Genomic DNA, 21,765 nt, shown 5'->3' on the forward strand with positions numbered 1-21,765 from the left:
TACAGAACACTACACAGACCATGTATGATGAACATACTGGTCTCAGTCATTGTCAACGTCACCCCTCCCCCCAGTCTCTAGTGTTACAGAACGTAATGTAAAAAACATGTAATCAACAGGGAATATTTATATCTTTGAGGAGAGTTTAGTCATTGACTGTTTCTGTCTGAATATAAAGGTCATGTTTTTTTTACACAGAGTACAGATTCATCCTTCAACTTGAACTCTCAATGCACAAACAGGAAGTAAACAGCAGGCCTCATCCTTCTGTTACCGCGGATAGGTCTGGTCTGGGTCTGACATGAATAATAGTACAGTCATTTATCAAACACATTTAAATCAAAAAGAGACTTGCAGAACTGTCAACGTTGACAATGACTGAGACCAGTATGTTCATCATACATGGTCTGTTCTGCAAGTCTCTTTTGATTAAATGTGTCAACGCTCTAACCACTAGGCTACCCTGCCGCCCCAAATGCATCATTGAATTATATTCGATCATTAAAAATCTGGTGTCAACATGGCGCCAATTACACAAAGTTAGCCCAACTAATATCACATCACACTCATTCCGGGTCATTCTAAAAAATCTTCCAACATTTTAAAATACAAATGTTTTAATTTCATTCCAACTAGTCCAACTAGTACCTTCACTGCTCACCAGTAGCTAAAGGCCTATTCAGGAGGCTGGTTATCACCCCAGATCACTTGACCCCATCCAGTTTGAGGATCCAGGCCTGGGCCGGGGTTGGGGGTAACTCAGGAAGGAGGATGATCAGACCCCGGGGATGGAGAGGAGCCCATCTCAGAGGCTCTAGGTTCCCCAATAATGTCACCTGGGAGAGGGGAGAACAGAGAGGGAGAGCAGGGGAGAGAAGGAGAGCAGGGGAGAGCAGGTGAGAGAAGGAGAGCAGGTGAGAGAAGGAGAGCAGGTGAGAGAAGGAGAGCAGGTGAGAGAAGAGAAGCGAGGGAGAGCAGGTGAGAGAAGAGAGGGAGAGCAGGGGAGAGAAGAGAGGGAGAGCAGGGGAGAGAAGAGAGGGAGAGCAGGGGAGAGAAGAGAAGGAGAGCAGGGGAGAGAAGAGAAGGAGAGCAGGGGAGAGAAGAGAAGGAGAGCAGGGGAGAGAAGAGAAGGAGAGCAGGGGAGATAAGAGAAGGAGAGCAGGGGAGAGAAGAGAAGGAGAGCAGGGGAGAGAAGAGAAGGAGAGCAGGGGAGAGAAGGAGAGCAGGGGAGAGAAGGAGAGCAGGGGAGAGAAGAGAGCAGAGAAAGTCAGTGGCTAGGCGAAGACTTCACTTGAAATTATTCTTCATAAGGTCTGTGGCCATATGTCTGAAAGATCTCAGTGGGAGCGCTGATCTAGGAACAGTGTAGCCTTTTACATCATAACGTATCAGATTATATGGACAGATCCTAGATCAACACTCCTACTCAAACGCTTTGTGGATGTATGGACTCCATACATTACTGGAATTATAGCAGCTGACATAACATTCACACCGTGGTGCTCTCTGCTGCGATAGGTTCAACTCCACTCACCGTGGTGCTCTGCTGTAATAGGTTCAACTCCACTCACCGTGGTGCTCTCTGCTGTGATAGGTTCAACTCCACTCACCGTGGTGCTCTCTGCTGTAATAGATTCAACTCCACTCACCGTGGTGCTCTCTGCTGTAATAGGTTCAACTCCACTCACCGTGGTGCTCTCTACTGCGATAGGTTCAACTCCACTCACCGTGGTGCCCTCTGCTGCAATAGGTTCAACTCCACTCACCGTGGTGCTCTCTGCTGCAATAGGTTCACCTCCACTCACCATGGTGCCCTCTGCTGCGATAGGTTCAGACAGGTGGAATGTGTACACAGTGGGTTTCGTCATGAAGACAGCAAACACACTGGAGTATTTGGAGGTGTACCTACAACAAGAGAGAAAGGGGGGAACGAGAGAGAGAGAGAGAGAGAGAGAGATGAGAATGAAGGGAGCGAGAGAGGGGAGAGAGATGAGGATGAAGGGAGCGGGGGAGAGAGATGAGGATAAAGGGAGCGGGGGAGAGAGATGAGGATAAAGGGAGCGGGGGAGAGAGATGAGGATAAAGGGAGCGAGAGAGCGAGAGATAGAGAGAGAGGGGGGAGAGAGAGAGAGAGAATGAAGGGAGCGAGAGAGAGAGAGAATGAAGGGAGCGAGAGAGAGAGAGAGAGAGAGAGAGATGAGGATGAAGGGAGCGAGAGAGAGAGAGAGAGATTAGAATGAAGGGAGCGAGAGAGAGAGAGAGAGAGAGAGAGAATGAAGGGAGAGAGAGAGAGAGAGAGAGAGAGAGAGAGAGAGAGAGAGAGAGAGAGAGAATGAAGGGAGCGAGAGAGAGAGAGAGAGAGATATGCAACACATTACTTTTAAATCCCTCCTTAGGAGATACCTTAGGAGTCAGTGAATCAGATGTGTTAATACCAGGCTGAAACAAAACCCTGCATCCACTTGTATCCACTCCATTCCTTAACAAACACCACTAGAACCCCCATCACCTCCCTCCCGCTCTCCTTCGCTCTCTCCTACCAGACAGGTACGGTGGCATTCTCAGTCTGGAGCCTCCAGGGTTTGGAGGAGTAGATGGCCTCTCCGTTGACCTCCAGCCAGGCCCCGATGCCCCTCAGCCTCTCCTCAAACACTGGGGGGATCATGCCGTCGGGGGTAGGACCCACATTCAGCAGATAGTTACCCCCCATGGCCACTGTTTGGACAAGGTCCTGGAGAGGAGAACAAAGGAGGGTCAGAACATGCAGTCGGCCCAGACAGACTGCAAGGCATATGTATGAAGATGTACGTTCCACTGACATTAGGCGTCTCATTTCTAATCTAAATCACTGCAACCATACAGAACGGACAAAACAAGAGGAGACATGTAGATGACGGGGAGGAGACGTGTAGTTGAAGGGGAGGAGACGTGTAGATGAAGGGGAGGAGACGTGTAGATGAAGGGGAGGAGACGTGTAGATGAAGGGGAGGAGACATGTAGATGAAGGGGAGGAGACATGTAGATGAAGATGAAGGGGAGGAGTCGGGTTAAGGAAGGATTTTTAAGCCTTGAGACAGTTGAGGCATGAATGTGTCTGTGTGCCATTCAGAAGGTGAATGGGCAAGACTAAATATTAAAGTGCCTTTTGAACAGGGTGTGGTAGTAGTGACCAGGCGCACCCGTTTGTGTCAAGAACTGCAACGCTGCTGGGTTTTTCACACTCCACAGTTTTCTGTGGGTATCAAGAATGGTCCACCAACCAAAGGACAACTTAAGACAACTGTGGGAAATTTTGGAGTCAACACGGGAACGGTTTTGACACATTGTGGAGTCCATGACCCGACGAATTACCACCAGGTGTCCCGCCTATCCTAGTTACCACCAGGTGTCCCGCCTATACTAGTTACCACCAGGTGTACCGCCTATACTAGTTACCACCTGGTGTACCGCCTATCCTAGTTACCACCGGGTGTACCGCCTATACTAGTTACCACCGGGTGTACCGCCTATACTAGTTACCACCGGGTGTACCGCCTATACTAGTTACCACCGGGTGTACCGCCTATACTAGTTACCACCGGGTGTACCGCCTATACTAGTTACCACCGGGTGTACCGCCTATACTAGTTACCACCGGGTGTACCGCCTATACTAGTTACCACCGGGTGTACCGCCTATACTAGTTACCACCGGGTGTCCCGCCTATACTAGTTACCACCGGGTGTCCCGCCTATACTAGTTACCACCGGGTGTCCCGCCTATACTAGTTACCACCGGGTGTACCGTCTATACTAGTTACCACCGGGTGTCCCGCCTATACTAGTTACCACCGGGTGTACCGCCTATACTAGTTACCACCGGGTGTACCGTCTATACTAGTTACCACCGGGTGTCCCGCCTATACTAGTTACCACCGGGTGTCCCGCCTATACTAGTTACCACCGGGTGTCCCGCCTATACTAGTTACCACCGGGTGTCCCGTCTATACTAGTTACTACCGGGTGTCCCGTCTATACTAGTTACCACCGGGTGTACCGCCTATACTAGTTACCACCGGGTGTACCGCCTATACTAGTTACCACCGGGTGTACTGTCTATACTAGTTACCACCAGGTGTACCGTCTATACTAGTTACCACCGGGTGTACCGCCTATACTAGTTACCACCGGGTGTACCGTCTATACTAGTTACCACCGGGTGTACTGTCTATACTAGTTACTAACACGTGTACTGAAGATGGGAATTAAAGAACTGATTGGGTCTCTGCTTGATACCAAACACCCCATAATATCTGTCCCTGTGCCCTCCCTAAATGGTGGCATTGAACGGTTCAGCAGACTGTTATCCCTCCATAACAGACTTTTACAGCTCTGTGGGTGTAAACATGTACTGACAATGTTGACACCTTCTGGAAAACAAAGCTTGTTTTATAAGGAGGATCCACCCAAATCATTTGTGTTCCTGGATCCTTTCACAGCATTATAGGGACTTATCAATGACCCGAGCCCAGCTCGGCTAATCCCTACCATTGTAACGCAGGTTCCTGGATCCTCTCACAGCATTATAAGGCTGCGTTGAGACAATGACCCAAACCCAGCTCGGTTAATCCCTACCATTGTAACGCAGGTTCCTGGATCCTCTCACAGCATTATAAGGCTGCGTTGAGACAATGACCCAAACCCAGCTCAGTTAATCCCTACCATAGGATCCAGGAACCTGCATTACATTCACAGCATTATAAGGCTGTGTTGAGACAAGGACTTATCAATGACCTGAGCCCAGCTCGGCTAATCCCTACCATTGTAACGCAGGTTCCTGGATCCTCTCACAGCATTATAAGGCTGTGTTGAGACAATGACCCAAACCCAGCTCAGTTAATCCCTACCATTGTGAACCAGAGTTGTCATAATGCTTAAGCAAATGTACATTACACCAGGGGCGATGGTAGACACAATGTAAGGCACCTAATTTATGTCTCCCTAAAAAAAATAAGGTGCTAAAAATAGCCCACGTGAACTTATGTAGCTTTAGAAACAAGGTTCATGAAATCAATAATTTACTAGTAACAGATGACGTTCATATTCTCTGAAACTCACTCAGATGACACCTCAGATGACACCTCAGATGACACCTCAGATGACACCTTTGGTTACCTGACTAGTGTACAGGGGTGAATCAGTGCAGTACGTGGGTTCTCTCTCACCTGTACGATACTGGGCAGATCCATCAGTTCAGAGAGCCTCATGGTCCTGCGGTAACCCCAGGACTGTGTGTCTACAGACTGACACTTCTCCCACTTGTGTTTGGGCAGCTCCCCAGGGGTGTATTTGTCTGCACAGTTATAGTAGCCACCGTGTTTACAGTAACACCCCGCCCCCCACCTGTCATTGGTCACGATCACATCCTGGAGGGGGAGGGGTGATACAAATGACAGCCAATCAGAGACAAACGAGTGAACAGACAGAAATGCAAGTTTACCGGTATATTTATCAGAGGAGGCAGATTCGGTCACTATAACACACATATTTCAAGGTGGTTATTAATTTAAATTCATCCATAAACTGGACTGTACACTGAAAATATATCTGTTGTTCCCCAGTCCCCAAACCCTTGTCCAGGATATCAGTAACCTCTGCAAATTACAGGGTGTACATTACTTTGTTTTACAGTCTAGCGCTAAAATACCTGATTCAACTAATCATCAAGGCCTTGATTAGCTGAATGAAGTATGTGCTGGGTTGGAATGAAAACCTGCCACCACTACCGTAGGTCTCCAGGACCAGACTTGGTAAAACACTGCCCTAGAAGTTAATAGGTCTTTAACGTTCCAAACAGAACCCTATATAGTGCACTACTTTAGACCAGAGCCCTATGGAATCCTATTCCCTACATAGTGCACTACTTTAGACCAGAGTCCTATGGAACCCTATTCCCTATATAGTGCACTACTTTAGACCAGAGTCCTATGGAACCCTATTCCCTATATAGTGCACTACTTTAAACCAGAGCCCTATGGAACCCTATTCCCTATATAGTGCACTACTTTAGACCAGAGCCCTATGGAACCCTATTCCCTATATAGTGATCTACTTTAGACCAGAGCCCTATGGAACCCTATATAGTGCACTACTTTAGACCAGAGCCCTATGGAACCCTGTTCCCTATATATAGTGCACTACTTTAGACCAGAACCCTATGTATAGTGCACTACTTTAGACCAGAGCCCTATGGAACCCTGTTCCCTATATATAGTGCACTACTTTAGACCAGAACCCTATTCCCTATATATAGTGCACTACTTTAGACCAGAACCCTATTCCCTATATAGTGCACTACTTTAGACCAGAACCCTATTCCCTATATAGTGCACTACTTTAGACCAGAACCCTATTCCCTATATAGTGCACTACTTTAGACCAGAGACCTATGGAACCCTGTTCCCTATATATAGTGCACTACTTTAGACCAGAACCCTATAAATAGTGCACTACTTTAGACCAGAGCCCTATGGAAACCTATATAGTGCACTACTTTAGACCAGAGCCCTATGGAACCCTATTCCCTATATATAGTGCACTACTTTAGACCAGAACCCTATTCCCTATATATAGTGCACTACTTTAGACCAGAACCCTATTCCCTATATAGTGCACTACTTTAGACCAGAGCCCTACGGAACCCTATTCCCTATATATAGTGCACTACTTTAGACCAGAACCCTATTCCCTATATAGTGCACTACTTTAGACCAGAACCCTATTCCCTATATAGTGCACTACTTTAGACCAGAACCCTATTCCCTATATATAGTGCACTACTTTAGACCAGAACCCTATTCCCTATATAGTGCACTACTTTAGACCAGAACCCTATTCCCTATATAGTGCACTACTTTAGACCAGAACCCTATTCCCTATATAGTGCACTACTTTAGACCAGAGACCTATGGAACCCTGTTCCCTATATATAGTGCACTACTTTAGACCAGAGCCCTATAATAGTGCACTATGTAGGAGAATAGGGTTTCATATGGGACGCGAACGACCTAGGTGACGATGGGTAGGAAGTCCTCACTTTAACGGGACTGTCGTTGTAGAGCCAGGCCAGGAATTCTGTTGAGTTCCAGTAGGTGTCAGGAGCTTCCCAGTCCCCATCGGACCAGATCAACTCTGGCTTGTAGCTGGACCACAGGAGAGACCGGTGAGGGGAAAATGAGTGAAGGGGTATCTGAACAAAAGCTATGTTTGTGTCATATATGGTCATCTAAGCCCAGCTATAAGACCTTTAGCCCTGTTTTACATATATATGACGGAGATATACTATGTTGTAAGTCTACTGTGCCCTCCATCTCAGCCATAATAATATAAAAAAATTGTTTTAGTATCCACAGTAGACCTATTCTGGCCTAAATTACCTTAGGACCATGTCATAAAGCTCAGGCAGAAGTTTTTTCAAGACAAAGTCCTGTGTCGTGAAGTTGTGTTTCTTGTCTGCCAGGTAGAGGGGGTTGAACCATTCATACAGGGAGTTATAGAGTCCATAGTGCAGCGACCTGTGAACAGACGAGCACAAAAACCAACAGCTGATACTGGGACGGATAGGGAACTGTCGAGAGACAGCAGCTGATACTGGGAGAGATAGGGAACTGTCAAGAGACAACAGCTGATACTGGGAGAGATAGGGAACTGTCAAGAGACAACAGCTGATACTGGGAGATATAGGGAACTGTCAAGAGACAACAGCTGATACTGGGAGATATAGGGAACTGTCAAGAGACAACAGCTGATACTGGGAGATATAGGGAACTGTCAAGAGACAACAGCTGATACTGGGAGATATAGGGAACTGTCAAGAGACAACAGCTGATACTGGGAGATATAGGGAACTGTCAAGAGACAACAGCTGATACTGGGAGATATAGGGAACTGTCAAGAGACAACAGCTGATACTGGGAGATATAGGGAACTGTCAAGAGACAACAGCTGATACTGGGAGAGATAGGGAACTGTCAAGAGACAACAGCTGATACTGGGAGATATAGGGAACTGTCAAGAGACAGCAGCTGATACTGGGAGATATAGGGAACTGTCAAGAGACAGCAGCTGATACTGGGAGATATAGGGAACTGTCAAGAGACAACAGCTGATACTGGGAGATATAGGGAACTGTCAAGAGACAACAGCTGATACTGGGAGATATAGGGAACTGTCAAGAGACAACAGCTGATACTGGGAGATATAGGGAACTGTCAAGAGACAACAGCTGATACTGGGAGATATAGGGAACTGTCAAGAGACAACAGCTGATACTGGGAGATATAGGGAACTGTCAAGAGACAACAGCTGATACTGGGAGATATAGGGAACTGTCAAGAGACAACAGCTGATACTGGGAGGGATAGGGAACTGTCAAGAGACAACAGCTGATACTGGGAGAGATAGGGAACTGTCAAGAGACAGCAGCTGATACTGGGAGATATAGGGAACTGTCAAGAGACAGCAGCTGATACTGGGAGATATAGGGAACTGTCAAGAGACAGCAGCTGATACTGGGAGATATAGGGAACTGTCAAGAGACAACAGCTGATACTGGGAGATATAGGGAACTGTCAAGAGACAACAGCTGATACTGGGAGATATAGGGAACTGTCAAGAGACAACAGCTGATACTGGGAGATATAGGGAACTGTCAAGAGACAACAGCTGATACTGGGAGATATAGGGAACTGTCAAGAGACAACAGCTGATACTGGGAGATATAGGGAACTGTCAAGAGACAACAGCTGATACTGGGAGATATAGGGAACTGTCAAGAGACAACAGCTGATACTGGGAGATATAGGGAACTGTCAAGAGACAACAGCTGATACTGGGAGATATAGGGAACTGTCAAGAGACAACAGCTGATACTGGGAGATATAGGGAACTGTCAAGAGACAACAGCTGATACTGGGAGATATAGGGAACTGTCAAGAGACAACAGCTGATACTGGGAGATATAGGGAACTGTCAAGAGACAACAGCTGATACTGGGAGATATAGGGAACTGTCAAGAGACAACAGCTGATACTGGGAGATATAGGGAACTGTCAAGAGACAACAGCTGATACTGGGAGATATAGGGAACTGTCAAGAGACAACAGCTGATACTGGGAGATATAGGGAACTGTCAAGAGACAACAGCTGATACTGGGAGATATAGGGAACTGTCAAGAGACAGCAGCTGATACTGGGAGATATAGGGAACTGTCAAGAGACAACAGCTGAAAAAGGCTTTATGAAATACATTGGATTGAATACAGAACTACCTCTGCTGTCAGCTACAAGCCTGTGCTTATTATAAACACAGCACATTACAGCTGACTCTCCCCATACAACAACTAGGACAGTACTACGTAAAACCCAACACAGACCGGTGTCTATAGACAGTTTCAACCCTTCTCTAGGTGCCTTAGCTAAGACTACAGCATTCAACGCCTGGATAGGTATTTTACGTATTAGCTAAGCACATCACTTTGTTATAGCAATCTGGTGCCCAACGGCACGGTCGATGACGTGGCATGCAACCATTGGTTGATGCATGCAAAGTCTGAGCAGGGGTTACACCCCCCAACCACCAGTAACATTATCCAATTAAAATTAGGTGAAAACATGCACACACACAAAAAAAAAACTGTCCTCAGATCAGCATCTATTAATAACTTCAACCCTTCTCTCTTTCTCTGTCTGTCAATCGGGTGCCTTGTTAAAATCCTACCTGTTGCGTACGGCCTCTGCCAGGTCTCCCACCAGGTCTCTGTGTGGTCCAGTGTCCACAGAGTTCCAGTTCCACGAGTAGGAAGAGGGCCAGGTAGTGAATCCTTCATGGTGCTTCGCTGTCAGAACCACATACCTGGAGATACGTGGGACAGGTAAAGACTGGGGAAAGACCTGGAGCCTTTAAAATTATAGGATGTAATACTGTCAGAACCACATACCTGGAGATACGTGGGACAGGCAAAGACTGGGAAAAGACCTGGAGCCTTTAAATTAAAGGCTGTAATTGTAACAGTATAACTTTAGACCGTCCCCTCGCCCATACCCGGGCGCAAACCAGGGACCCTCTGCACACAACAAGTGTCACCCTCGAAGCATCGTTACCCATCGCTCCACAAAAGCCACGGCCCTTTGCAGAGCAAGGGTAACCACTACTTCAAGGTCTCAGAGCAAGTGATGTCACCGATTGAAACGCTATTTAGCGCGCACCACCGCTAACTAAGCTGGCCGTTTCACATCCGTTACATAATACTGTACTACAGCCTCTGTCAGACTGTGGTAGTGCACTTTCCCCATTTTAATTATATATATATATATATATATATATATATATATATATATATATATATATATATATATATATATATAAATATTGAACCTTTATTTAACTTGGCAGTGTTGCTGGGTCAATACCTACTTCCGTTTTTAAATCACTACAGATTGTGTTGCCTATTGGTATAAAACAAATATATAGGTATACAAACTGAATAAGACTTACTTTGCACCGGAAGCCTCGAATATGTCAGCCCAGTCATCCGGGTCAAAGAACTGGGCATGGAACTGGGGCGCGAAATCTGGATAGCTGAACCCGGGCGGGTAGTTATCCAGCATGTACTTAACACACTTCGTATCGGGTGGGTTTTGGCCTTGCCAATGCCACCAGAACCACTCGCTCTCGAACCCGGGGACTGAGAACACCCCCCAGTGGACGAAAATCCCGAACTTGGCTTCATCGTACCATGTAGGAAGCGGTCTTGCGTCCAAACTCTCCCAGTTCGCTTGGTATCGCGTCCCGCTTGCTGGTATTGCTATCAGCAACGCGGCGAGCAGGAGACATACCCAGTTTGCCTGAGCAAACATTACTGTTAAAAAAACGGAGGCTTTATCAATGTGAAGGTTGCAACGTTAATAGAATACGTAAGTAGTTGTTCTATGAGTTTATTCCGGGTGAAACGGGACGGCGCGGTCTTTCTGCTGCGTCTACAAGCGGTGATATCAATAATCAAACTAACCCGCAACGTTTTATATCGGTTTACAGGCATAATCTACTGTAAAACATTATGAGGAAACTACCATTTCGTTATGTGCAGTAAATGTAGATCACACTGGTCCGTAAACTATCACATGACTGTGGTCATATGACTTGTGTTGAAACCTGTTCCGGGTAGAGCTTTAAGAAAAGCGATTTACCATCTCTATCATTTCCCTGTCTTGTCACCGCGCTGTGAACCGCGGCACATTGACGCATGTGATTGGTCGGATTATGTGAGGGAGCCAGGGGATTGGATGCATGTTGTAAAGAACCTCCCCTCAGGATTATAGTGGAGTTGAATGGAGAGGGATACCGTGCTCCTCTGAGTTTATAAAACATTATAAAGAGCAGCACGGTTTTTATCTAAAATGTTGTCAACGGAATGAGGTTGCTGTTACTTCCCGTCCACGAGTCTATTGCAGAATGAAGCCTTTTGACAGCATGGACTAAAGTCGATTTATTTATGCACACTTGCATTAGTCCCTTTGTTTTGGTGATTTACAATTCGGCTCTGACAACGAAAAGGCAGCCGACAGACCTACAGGATGTTTTAGCAGTTTGTAACTATGAAAATCATTTTGTCAAACAGATTGTGAACCGAAAAGTGTACATTTGAATCTATATATATATATATATATATATATATATAAATATATATATATAAATGTTGGTTAGGGTGTAGGGGCAGATTTAAGTAATCTTGTCATTCAGACACTTTATTTACTTTCAGTCTGATCAAGAGTGTGAGTGGGTGATTGAGAGAGTGAGTGGGTGATTGAGAGAGTGAGGGACATAATTTGAAGGTTTGAGAGCAATGTGAGATAAGAAAGAGAGAGGGTGAGCAGAGATATGTAGAAAGGATAGGGCTTTCTATGTACTAGTAAACAAACCCCTCTGCCAGTTCACTCTCCTTTCCCCTCCTTTCCCCCGACCACAACCTTCCACCCCAGTCGTCTGAACTCCAGTCGCAGTTAGTCATGCGACCCTGTTTACAACCACCTACCCTCACCTACCTTCACCCTGCCTTGAAGAGAAGATCCACAACTGATAATCATAGGAAGGCTCTGGGGGAACGCTCTAAACTAAATATATATATATAGTAGTAACTAGTGTTGGATTCTGTATTTTACATTATAGCCATTAGCATATATATGATTAAATATTATCTGATGTTGGTTGTGTGAGGTGTCTGCATTTGTGCACTGGAGCATCATTATGAGATTAAACAACTGCTTGCTACTTGCCTGTTTGTGTGTGTGACAAGAACTGAGTAACATGGTGTGACCTTCATGTTGCAAAACTGTAGATAACAGCCCAGCAGATGCTTTGTCCTTGTGTTTGTATGTAACAATATTGAGAACATGGTGTGACTTGCTGTATCTTACAAAGTTGTGATAGGGAGGGGTGGTCATCACGAGGTTTCACTGTGATGGAAAAATACTGAACAACACAATAGCAGGAACTGAGCAACTGTTCTAACTAGGCTGCGATACCAGAACAGTAAGGATCTATACATCGACGGAGGGAGGACTCCAAGAAGCGCCAAGAGGCGGGGACCCGCCTGAGCGCCTGCGATAGGCTGGGCAAGTTTAAACCACGCCCAGTCTCTACTGTGATAGGCCAACAGACGGGTTGGAACTATGTCTATCACAGTATAAGAACAACTGTTTACATACATCCTGTCAGTTCTCTGTACTGCCCTGCGTGGTATTACAGTGAGCCCGTATATACGAAAGTTGCATTTGCCATTTATTACTTAGCTAATAAAAAATACATAGTATACAATCGGTGACTCATTGTTATATTTATCCTGATACCAGATCTGAATTTACGCAACCCTAACACTAGCTAGCTAGGATAAAGGTTTTTCTCCACTCCAGTCTTTTTTTGGTAGAATCACAGATGTAGCTAACGTTAGCTAGAGCAAAACCTCTGTATTGATAGCTAGCTAGCATTACATTTACCAAACAAGTGAACATACAAGACACACATTTAAACTCGTATAAAACACGTTACCTGACTAAAGGTTGAGAGCTGTCGTAGGTAAACACATAGCTAGGTTGATATGTTGTTGTAGCCTCGGCAGCTAGTTAGCTAACCACAACAACATGCTTTTCACTAGTTACTATAGCAACAAAGCCAAAATTGCCTACGGGAAATATTCATAAAAACAAAGAAAACCGAGCATTTTGGTCTTAAATCAATGTTTGTGGATTGTCGTACGGTTAGCAGTGTGTTTAAAATCATAATTTTAATAAGATAATTGTAGAAATAGGCAGAGTGTAACACTTTGTGGCTGTGGTAACTCGTGACAACCCAACTACCACCGCTCCATTTCCGCGTTTCTAGATTCTGTGTGACAGACACAAGATTCGTCCAATGAGAGACGAGAGAAATATTAGGGCGCGGCTAAGAGGCGCTGAGCCAATCACATCATGTAAAACTTTAAAAGAATATTACATTTAAGCGGCTTTATTGGCATGGGACACATGTATGTTAACATTGCCAAAGCAAGTGAAATAGGTATTTAAGAAAAGTAAAATAAACAGTAAACAATACACACAAAACAAAACAAAACAATACACACAAAACAATTAAATTCCAAAATAATTAAGACATGTCAAATGTCATAATATGTCTGTATACAGTGTTCTAATGATGTTTATGTCTGTATACAGTGTTCTAATGATGTTTATGTCTGTATACAGTGTTCTAATGATGTTTATGTCTGTATACAGTGTTCTAATGATGTTTATGTCTGTATACAGTGTTCTAATGATGTTTATGTCTGTATACAGTGTTCTAATGATGTTTATGTCTGTATACAGTGTTCTAATGATGTTTATGTCTGTATACAGTGTTCTAATGATGTTTATGTCTGTATACAGTGTTCTAATGATGTTTATGTCTGTATACAGTGTTCTAATGATGTTTATGTCTGTATACAGTGTTCTAATGATGTTTATGTCTGTATACAGTGTTCTAATGATGTTTATGTCTGTATACAGTGTTCTAATGATGTTTATGTCTGTATACAGTGTTCTGGTGATGTTTATGTCTGTATACAGTGTTCTAATGATGTTTATGTCTGTATACAGTGTTCTGGTGATGTTTATGTCTGTATACAGTGTTCTAATGATGTTTATGTCTGTATACAGTGTTCTAATGATGTTTATGTCTGTATACAGTGTTCTAATGATGTTTATGTCTGTATACAGTGTTCTAATGATGTTTATGTCTGTATACAGTGTTCTAATGATGTTTATGTCTGTATACAGTGTTCTAATGATGTGCAAATAGTTAAAGTATAAAAGGGAAAATAAATAAACATAAATATAGGTTGTATTTACAATGGTGTTTGTTCTTCGCTGGTTGCCCTTTTCTTGTGGCAACAGGCCACACATCTTGCTGCTTTGATGTCACACTGTGGTATTTCACCCAGTAGATATGGGAGTTTATACAAATTGGGTTTGTTTTGGAATTATTTGTGGGTCTTTGTAAATCTGTCTCTATCCTGTAGATTTCTTTGTCATCACTAGAGGGCATCACTGAGTTAGCCGAGTACACCTAGCCTACACCAGAGATGATCCATTAAATTGACCAGATACTGCAGTGGCCCCTCTAACAATGAAAATAAATGTATTCAAAAAATGGAAGGCAGTCGGGAGGAAGCAAGATCACGTGGGAGCATTATATCCAATGAGAGGGCAGATACGCGTGTGAACAACAGGCACAACGGTTTCCACTAGTTACCACATCCACAAAGTTTTAAATTGGCTGTCATTTAAAAACATACTGAAAACAAAAAATGTGGGTTGGGGTTTTCATTTTAGGATAGGGTTCGGGCATAAGATTAGAGTGGGGTTATGATTAGGTTAGGGTTATGATTAAAATCACATTTTAAGAAAATACATTTTCGAAATAGGCCGGGTTTATGCCTTTGTGGCTATGGTAACTAGTGATGACCAGTGTGTTTTCGCACAGTTGCCGGATGCCACGTGTCCTACTTATATCAATCAGCACATTGACAACAACCTAATCATCACGAAACTCCTATTCATTCAACAACAACAAAAAAAACACACGTAGAAATTAACCATTCCATTTCTTCCTAGCCAAATTCAACCCTTTTATTGATATGCACCCTCCTATGCACCCTCCTATGCGCCCTCCTATGCACCCTCCCTATGCACCCTCCTATGCACCCTCCTATGCACCCTCCTATGCACCCTCCCTTGCACCCTCCCTTGCACCCTCCTATGCGCCCTCCCTTGCACCCTCCCTTGCAACCTCCCTTGCACCCTCCCTTGCACCCTCCTATGCGCCCTCCCTTGCACCCTCCCTTGCGCCCTCCCTTGCACCCTCCCTATGCACCCTCCCTATGCACCCTCCTATGCGCCCTCCCTTGCACCCTCTCTTGCACCCTCCCTTGCACCCTCCTATGCACCCTCCTATGCGCCCTCCTATGCGCCCTCCTATGCTCCCTCCTATGCACCCTCCTATGCACCCTCCCTATGCACCCTCCCTATGCACCCTCCCTCCCTATGCACCCTCCTATGCGCCTGCACACATTGTCCTCTGAGGAATGTTTATTTGTTCCGGAGTAAAACTAGTTCCCCTTTCTTTTTTCGGACAGAGCGAAAGTAAACAAATAGTTTCTGCACCGACCCTTTCAGCCTAATCCACTGAAAACCCTCTGGAGTTTCACACCGAGGGGTCCGAGTCCTGACGGGCGGGGGACTTCTTATTTGTTGTAAAGATTTTCCTGTGGTAAACTGGGCACACGCACGCACGCACGCACACACACACACACACACACACACACACACACACGCGCGCGCACGCACGCACGCACGCACACACACACACACACACACACACACACACAGGCTTGGGTGTTGGGCCTGAGGAAACCACTGAATAGGCGTAGATCAGGCCTCCATGCCCCCTTTTGAAAATGAAATTTATGGAGCCACATAACAATGCCATTCAAGTTTATAACCCTAAATATAACCCAGTGTAAACCACCACTCTGGTGTGTGCCCAAACTCCTTGGAAACTTGACCTGATGGAGAGATGGAGGGACGGAGAGAGAGGTGGAGGGAGGTCTGGAGGCACTATGTACGGTGTGTCCCCATCCGGGGCGGCAGGGTAACCTAGTGGTTAGAGCGTTAGACTAGTAACCGGAAGGTTTCAAGTTCAAACCCCTGAGCTGACAAGGTACAAATCTGTTGTTCTGCCCCTGAACAGTCAGTTAACCCACTGTTCCTAGGCCGTCATTAAAAATAAGAATTTGTTCTTAACTGACTTGCCAGGTTAAATAAAGGTAAAATAAAATCCGGTATGGTGGAGAATTCTCCAACCCTAGAGAGCTAGGAGACCTGAGTCTTTCCTGACAACATGATCTTACTGGACAAAGGAATAACTCTGTATCCTAGTTATAACCTGTTGGACACAGAGTTATTCCTGGCCAGTTCAGACAGTCAGGAAAAACTCCAGAGCCCATAGCCAGCCGACCCAACATACTCCCCAAAACTACACGCTGTCCCAACACAGCTGAGATGACCTCAAGGAGGGAACTTTGGTTCTTTGACCCTGTTTTCTCTTCGTAATGAGCTATTTATTTTTTAAATGATTAGCTGTTTGCATAATGTCAGTCTTTTTCCATCTTATGTCAGTTCTGTAGTGAGTAGACTGACTGGTCTTTGTTCCAGACTAGCATTGTGTACGTCTTCTGTACTCCCCAGTTTAAGTGTTTGATCATCAATAAGACAATCTGTTACGTTGCTGATTAGTACTTTGCAATATATGTGTTTGTAAAAAGGACAATACAGATGAATTGATTGATTGATTGTAGCATGTCGTGAACAGACTTAACAATGATCAGGGCCCCCAGGTTCTGAACCCTACCGTTGCGTCTCAAGTCACCATGAGGCTTAAAAGCTGTGACCAGAAGGCACCTGTACCTCTGTCCTTCTTGTCCAAGACCAGATAGTATAGTCACCCTTGTCACCTTGAGGGCTGTTATACAGTACACTGGCAACAGGGACTCCCAGTCTCTCTCTCTCTCTCTCTCTCTCTCTCTCTCTCTCTCTCTCTCTCTCTCTCTCTCTCTCTCTCTCGCTCGCCCTCTCTCTCTCTCTCTCTCTCTCAATTCAATTCAATTCAAGGGCTTTATTGGCATGGGAAACATGTGTTAACATTGCCAAAGCAAGTGAGGTAGATAATATATAAAGTGAATATATAAAGTGAAATAAACAATATAAATTAACAGTCTCTCTCTCTCTCTCTCTCTCTCTCTCTCTCTCTCTCTCTCGCTCGCCCTCTCTCTCTCTCTCTCTCTCTCTCTCTCAATTCAATTCAATTCAATTCAAGGGGCTTTAGTGGCATGGGAAACATGTGTTAACATTGCCAAAGCAAGTGAGGTAGATAATATATAAAGTGAATATATAAAGTGAAAAACAATAAAAAATTAACAGTCTCTCTCTCTCTCTCTCTCTCTCTGTCTCTCTCTCTCTCTCTCTCTCTCTCTCTCACACACACACACACACACAGTATCCCTCACAGTCCCTGTGGTCTCTGGTTCGCTCCTAACAGACACTTAGGGCCAGGGCTGAGGCATTTTCCCAGGCCGAGACAACGTACCACGGTGGCAGGCTCAGCCACAGAGAGGCCCTGATTAAAGACCATTGGGACAATGGAGGGAGATGAAGAGGAGAGGGGAGGAGGAGGAGGAGGAGAAAGGGAGGCCAGGGACCGTGGTGGCATTCGCTGTCTCATATGTACCGGGAAACGTTTGAATTATCCCAGAATGATAGGAAGGAATTCAGACTGGGGCTCCAGAGAGACGACTCTGGATCAGTGATCAAAGAAGACTGAGAAGGCAGTGGTGTGTGTGCGTGTGTGTGTGTGTGTGTGTGTGTGTGTGTGTGTGTGTGTGTGTGTGCATGGCGTGGTGGCATGTGTGTATGGCGTGGTGGCGTGTGTGTGTGTATGACGTGGTGGCATGTGTGTATGGCGTGGTGGCGTGTGTGTGTGTATGGCGTGGTGGCATGTGTGTATGGCGTGGTGGCGTGTGTGTGTGTGTGTTTGTTGGGGCGGTCGGGAGGGGTTAGAAGTTTGTGTGTGTGTGTGTGTGTATGGGTGGTTAAGTGTGTCTAAGAGACAGAGTAATGTTATTGTCTATGTTTGAGAGAGAGAAACAGAATTAACTGAGTGTGTGTGTGTATGTGTGTACACTAGTGTGTGTGTGTCTGTGTGTGTGTATTTTTTTTGTATGGTGTGTGTGTGTGTGTGTGTATTTATTTTGTATGGTGTGTGTGTGTGTGTGTGTGTGTGTGTGTGTGTGTGTGTGTTTATTTTGTATGGTGTGTGTGTGTGTATTTATTTTGTATGGTGTGTGTGTGTGTGTGTGTGTTTATTTTGTATGGTGTGTGTGTGTGTATTTATTTTGTATGGTGTGTGTGTGTGTGTGTGTGTGTGTGTGTCTTTCTCTCTGGCCATTAGGAGACATCTGTTTTTCTCTGCCAGCAATACATCTTCCAGCCATTTTATGATCCTATATTTAGACAGTAGAGGACAGTAGTTAGCGTGGTTGTCCAGACCACAGGCTTCCTGTTCCGGTACGGTGAACAGAGAGGGGGGAAAGTAACAGTGTGTGTGTGTGTGTGTGTGTGTGTGTGCGCACGTTGAAGTCAGTAAGGGTATGGTGCATTTATAAACATCAGTGTGTGTGTGAGCCTGTTAGCTACCTCCAGCCCAGCCCTAGCTTTGTCCCAGTGTAATGACAGACTGGCTGTAATTGAGCTCCGACATAGAGATGACTGGTGGCCTCGCCAGGCTTCAGATACAGTACTATCACACGGACACACACACCACAGACAGACTGCTGGGAGTCCCAACATAGACACAACATAGACACACACACACACACACACACACACACACACACACACACACACACACACACACACACACACACACACACACACACACACACACATACAGACAGACAGACAGACAGACAGACAGACAGACAGACAGACAGACACACACAGACAGACACACACACACACAATGATACACTCATGAGCGTGCACACACACATACAGAACAAGATTGACATCCATACTCTCACACAGTTTCACTCCCAGACACACTCCTACATAAACTTCCACACATTTTCACACACTCCCACAAACTATCACAAACACTCCCACACACACTCCCACACACTCCCACACACGCTCTCCCTCCCTCTTACATACTTTCACACACACTCACACACACACACACTCCCACACATTTTCAATCACTTTCACACACACTCCCACACACATTCCCACACACTCCCACACACTTTCACAAACACTCCCACACACACTCCCCAACACTCCCACACGTTCACACACACACTCACACACACACTCCCATACATACACTTTTACACACTCCCACACACTCCCACACACATTTTCACACACTCCCACACACTCCCACACACATTTTCACACACTCCCACACACTCCCACACACATTTTCACACACTCCCACACACTGCCCCACACTTTCACAAACACTCCCATACTTTCACAAACACTACAACACTTTCATTCCCACACACTCCCACACAATTCCAGACACACTCACAAACTTTCACACACACTCCTGCCCACTCCCACACACAATCCCACACACTTTAACAAACACTCCCTCACATTTTCACACACTCCCAAACACTTTCACACACTCCCACAAACACATTCCCACACACATACAGTCCCACACACTTTCACACACTCTCACACACACTCTCACACACTCCCAAACACTTTCACACACTCCCACACACAATCCCACACACACATTCCCACACACATACAGTCCCACACACTTTTACACACTCCCACACACACTTCCACACACACTCCCACACACACTTTCACAAACACTCCCACACACACTTTCACAAACACTCCCACACACATTCACACTCCCACACACTCACACACACACTTTCACAAACACGTCCACACACTCCCACATACACCTGCCCACTCCCACACATAACTTTACACACTCACAAGTACACACACACTCCCACACACTTTCACAAACACTTCCACACACTTTCACAAACACTCCCACAAACACTCCCACACACACTTCCACACAGTGACACACACTTTCACACATTCCCACACACAGTCCCACATACACTCCCACACACTTTCACAAACACTTCCACACACTTTCACAAACACTCCCACAAACACTCCCACAAACACTCCCACAAACACTCCCACAAACACTCCCACATACACTCCCACACACTTCACAAGCAAAACGCAGCTCTAGCACTTTTGTTTTCTCGGTTGTCTCTCTCTCCTCCTTTCTCTCTCTCTCCTCCTTTCTCTCTCTCTCTCCTCCTTTCTCTCTCTCTCTCCTCCTTTCTCTCTCTCTCTCCTCCATTCAGTCTCTCTCCTCCATTCAGTCTCTCTCTCCTCCATTCTGTCTCTCTCTCCTCCTTTCTCTCTCCCATCCTCCATTCTGTCTCTCTCTCCTCCTTTCTCTCTCCCATCCTCCATTCAGTCTCTCTCTCCTCCTTTCTCTCTCTCTCCTCCATTCAGTCTCTCTCTCCTCCATTCTGTCTCTCTCTCCTCCTTTCTCTCTCTCTCCTTCTTTCTCTCTCTCTCTCTCCTCCTTTCTCTCTCTCTCCTCCTTTCCCCCCCATCCCCCATTCAGTCTCTCTCTCCTCCATTCTGTCTCTCTCTCCTCCATTCAGTCTCTCTCTCCTCCTTTCTTTATCTCTCCTCCTTTCTCTCTCTCTCTCCTCCTTTCTCTCTCTCTCTCCTCCTTTCCCCCCCATCCTCCATTCAGTCTCTCTCTGCTCCATTCTGTCTCTCTCTCCTCCATTCTGTCTCTCCCATCCTCCATTCTGTCTCTCTATCCTCCATTCTGTATCTCTTTCCTCCATTCAGTCTCTCTCTCCTCCATTCAGTCTCTCTCTCCTCCATTCAGTCTCTCTCTCCTCCGTTCAGTCTCTCTCTCCTCCTATCTCTCTCCCATCCTCAATTCAGTCTCTCTCTCCTCCATTCAGTCTCTCTCTCCTCCATTCTGTCTCTCTCCTCCTTTGTCTCCCATCCTCCATTCAGTCTCTCTCTCCTCCATTCAGTCTCTCTCTCCTCCATTCTGTCTCTCTCTCCTCCATTCAGTCTCTCTCTCCTCCATTCAGTCTCTCTCTCCTCCATTCAGTCTCTCTCTCCTCCGTTCAGTCTCTCTCTCCTCCTATCTCTCTCCCATCCTCAATTCAGTCTCTCTCTCCTCCATTCAGTCTCTCTCTCCTCCATTCTGTCTCTCTCCTCCTTTGTCTCCCATCCTCCATTCAGTCTCTCTCTCCTCCATTCAGTCTCTCTCTCCTCCATTCTGTCTCTCTCTCCTCCATTCAGTCTCTCTCTCCTCCATTCAGTCTCTCTCTCCTCCATTCAGTCTCTCTCTCCTCCATTCAGTCTCTCTCTCCTCCATCCAGTCTCTCTCCCCTCCTATCTCTCTCTCTCCTCCATTCAGTCTCTCTCTCCTCCATTCTCTCTCTCTCTCCTCCAATCAGTCTCTCTCTCCTCCATTCTTTCTCTCTCTCCTCCATTCAGTCTCTCTCTCCTCCATTCAGTCTCTCTCTCCTCCATTCTTTCTCTCTCTCCT

At 45.6% G+C, this 21,765-nt stretch overlaps 1 protein-coding gene across 1 annotated transcript; it reads right to left on the bottom strand.

Moving 5' to 3' along the window:
• Positions 1 to 654: 654 nt before the first annotated feature.
• Positions 655 to 11,142, bottom strand: LOC139372809 (tissue alpha-L-fucosidase-like). The gene is made up of 8 exons (XM_071112614.1): positions 10,534 to 11,142; positions 9,757 to 9,891; positions 7,415 to 7,552; positions 7,075 to 7,180; positions 5,204 to 5,404; positions 2,541 to 2,731; positions 1,806 to 1,905; positions 655 to 836 (listed from the first exon to the last, which is right to left on the bottom strand). The coding sequence occupies exons 1-8, from the start codon at positions 10,893 to 10,895 to the stop codon at positions 705 to 707; spliced, it is 1,365 nt and encodes a 454-aa protein (XP_070968715.1). The 5' UTR covers positions 10,896 to 11,142; the 3' UTR covers positions 655 to 704.
• Between the last annotated feature and the right edge of the window lie 10,623 nt (positions 11,143 to 21,765).

Source organism: Oncorhynchus clarkii, chromosome 18, assembly GCF_045791955.1.
Source record: "Oncorhynchus clarkii lewisi isolate Uvic-CL-2024 chromosome 18, UVic_Ocla_1.0, whole genome shotgun sequence".
NCBI classification, from domain to species: Eukaryota; Metazoa; Chordata; class Actinopteri; order Salmoniformes; family Salmonidae; genus Oncorhynchus; species Oncorhynchus clarkii.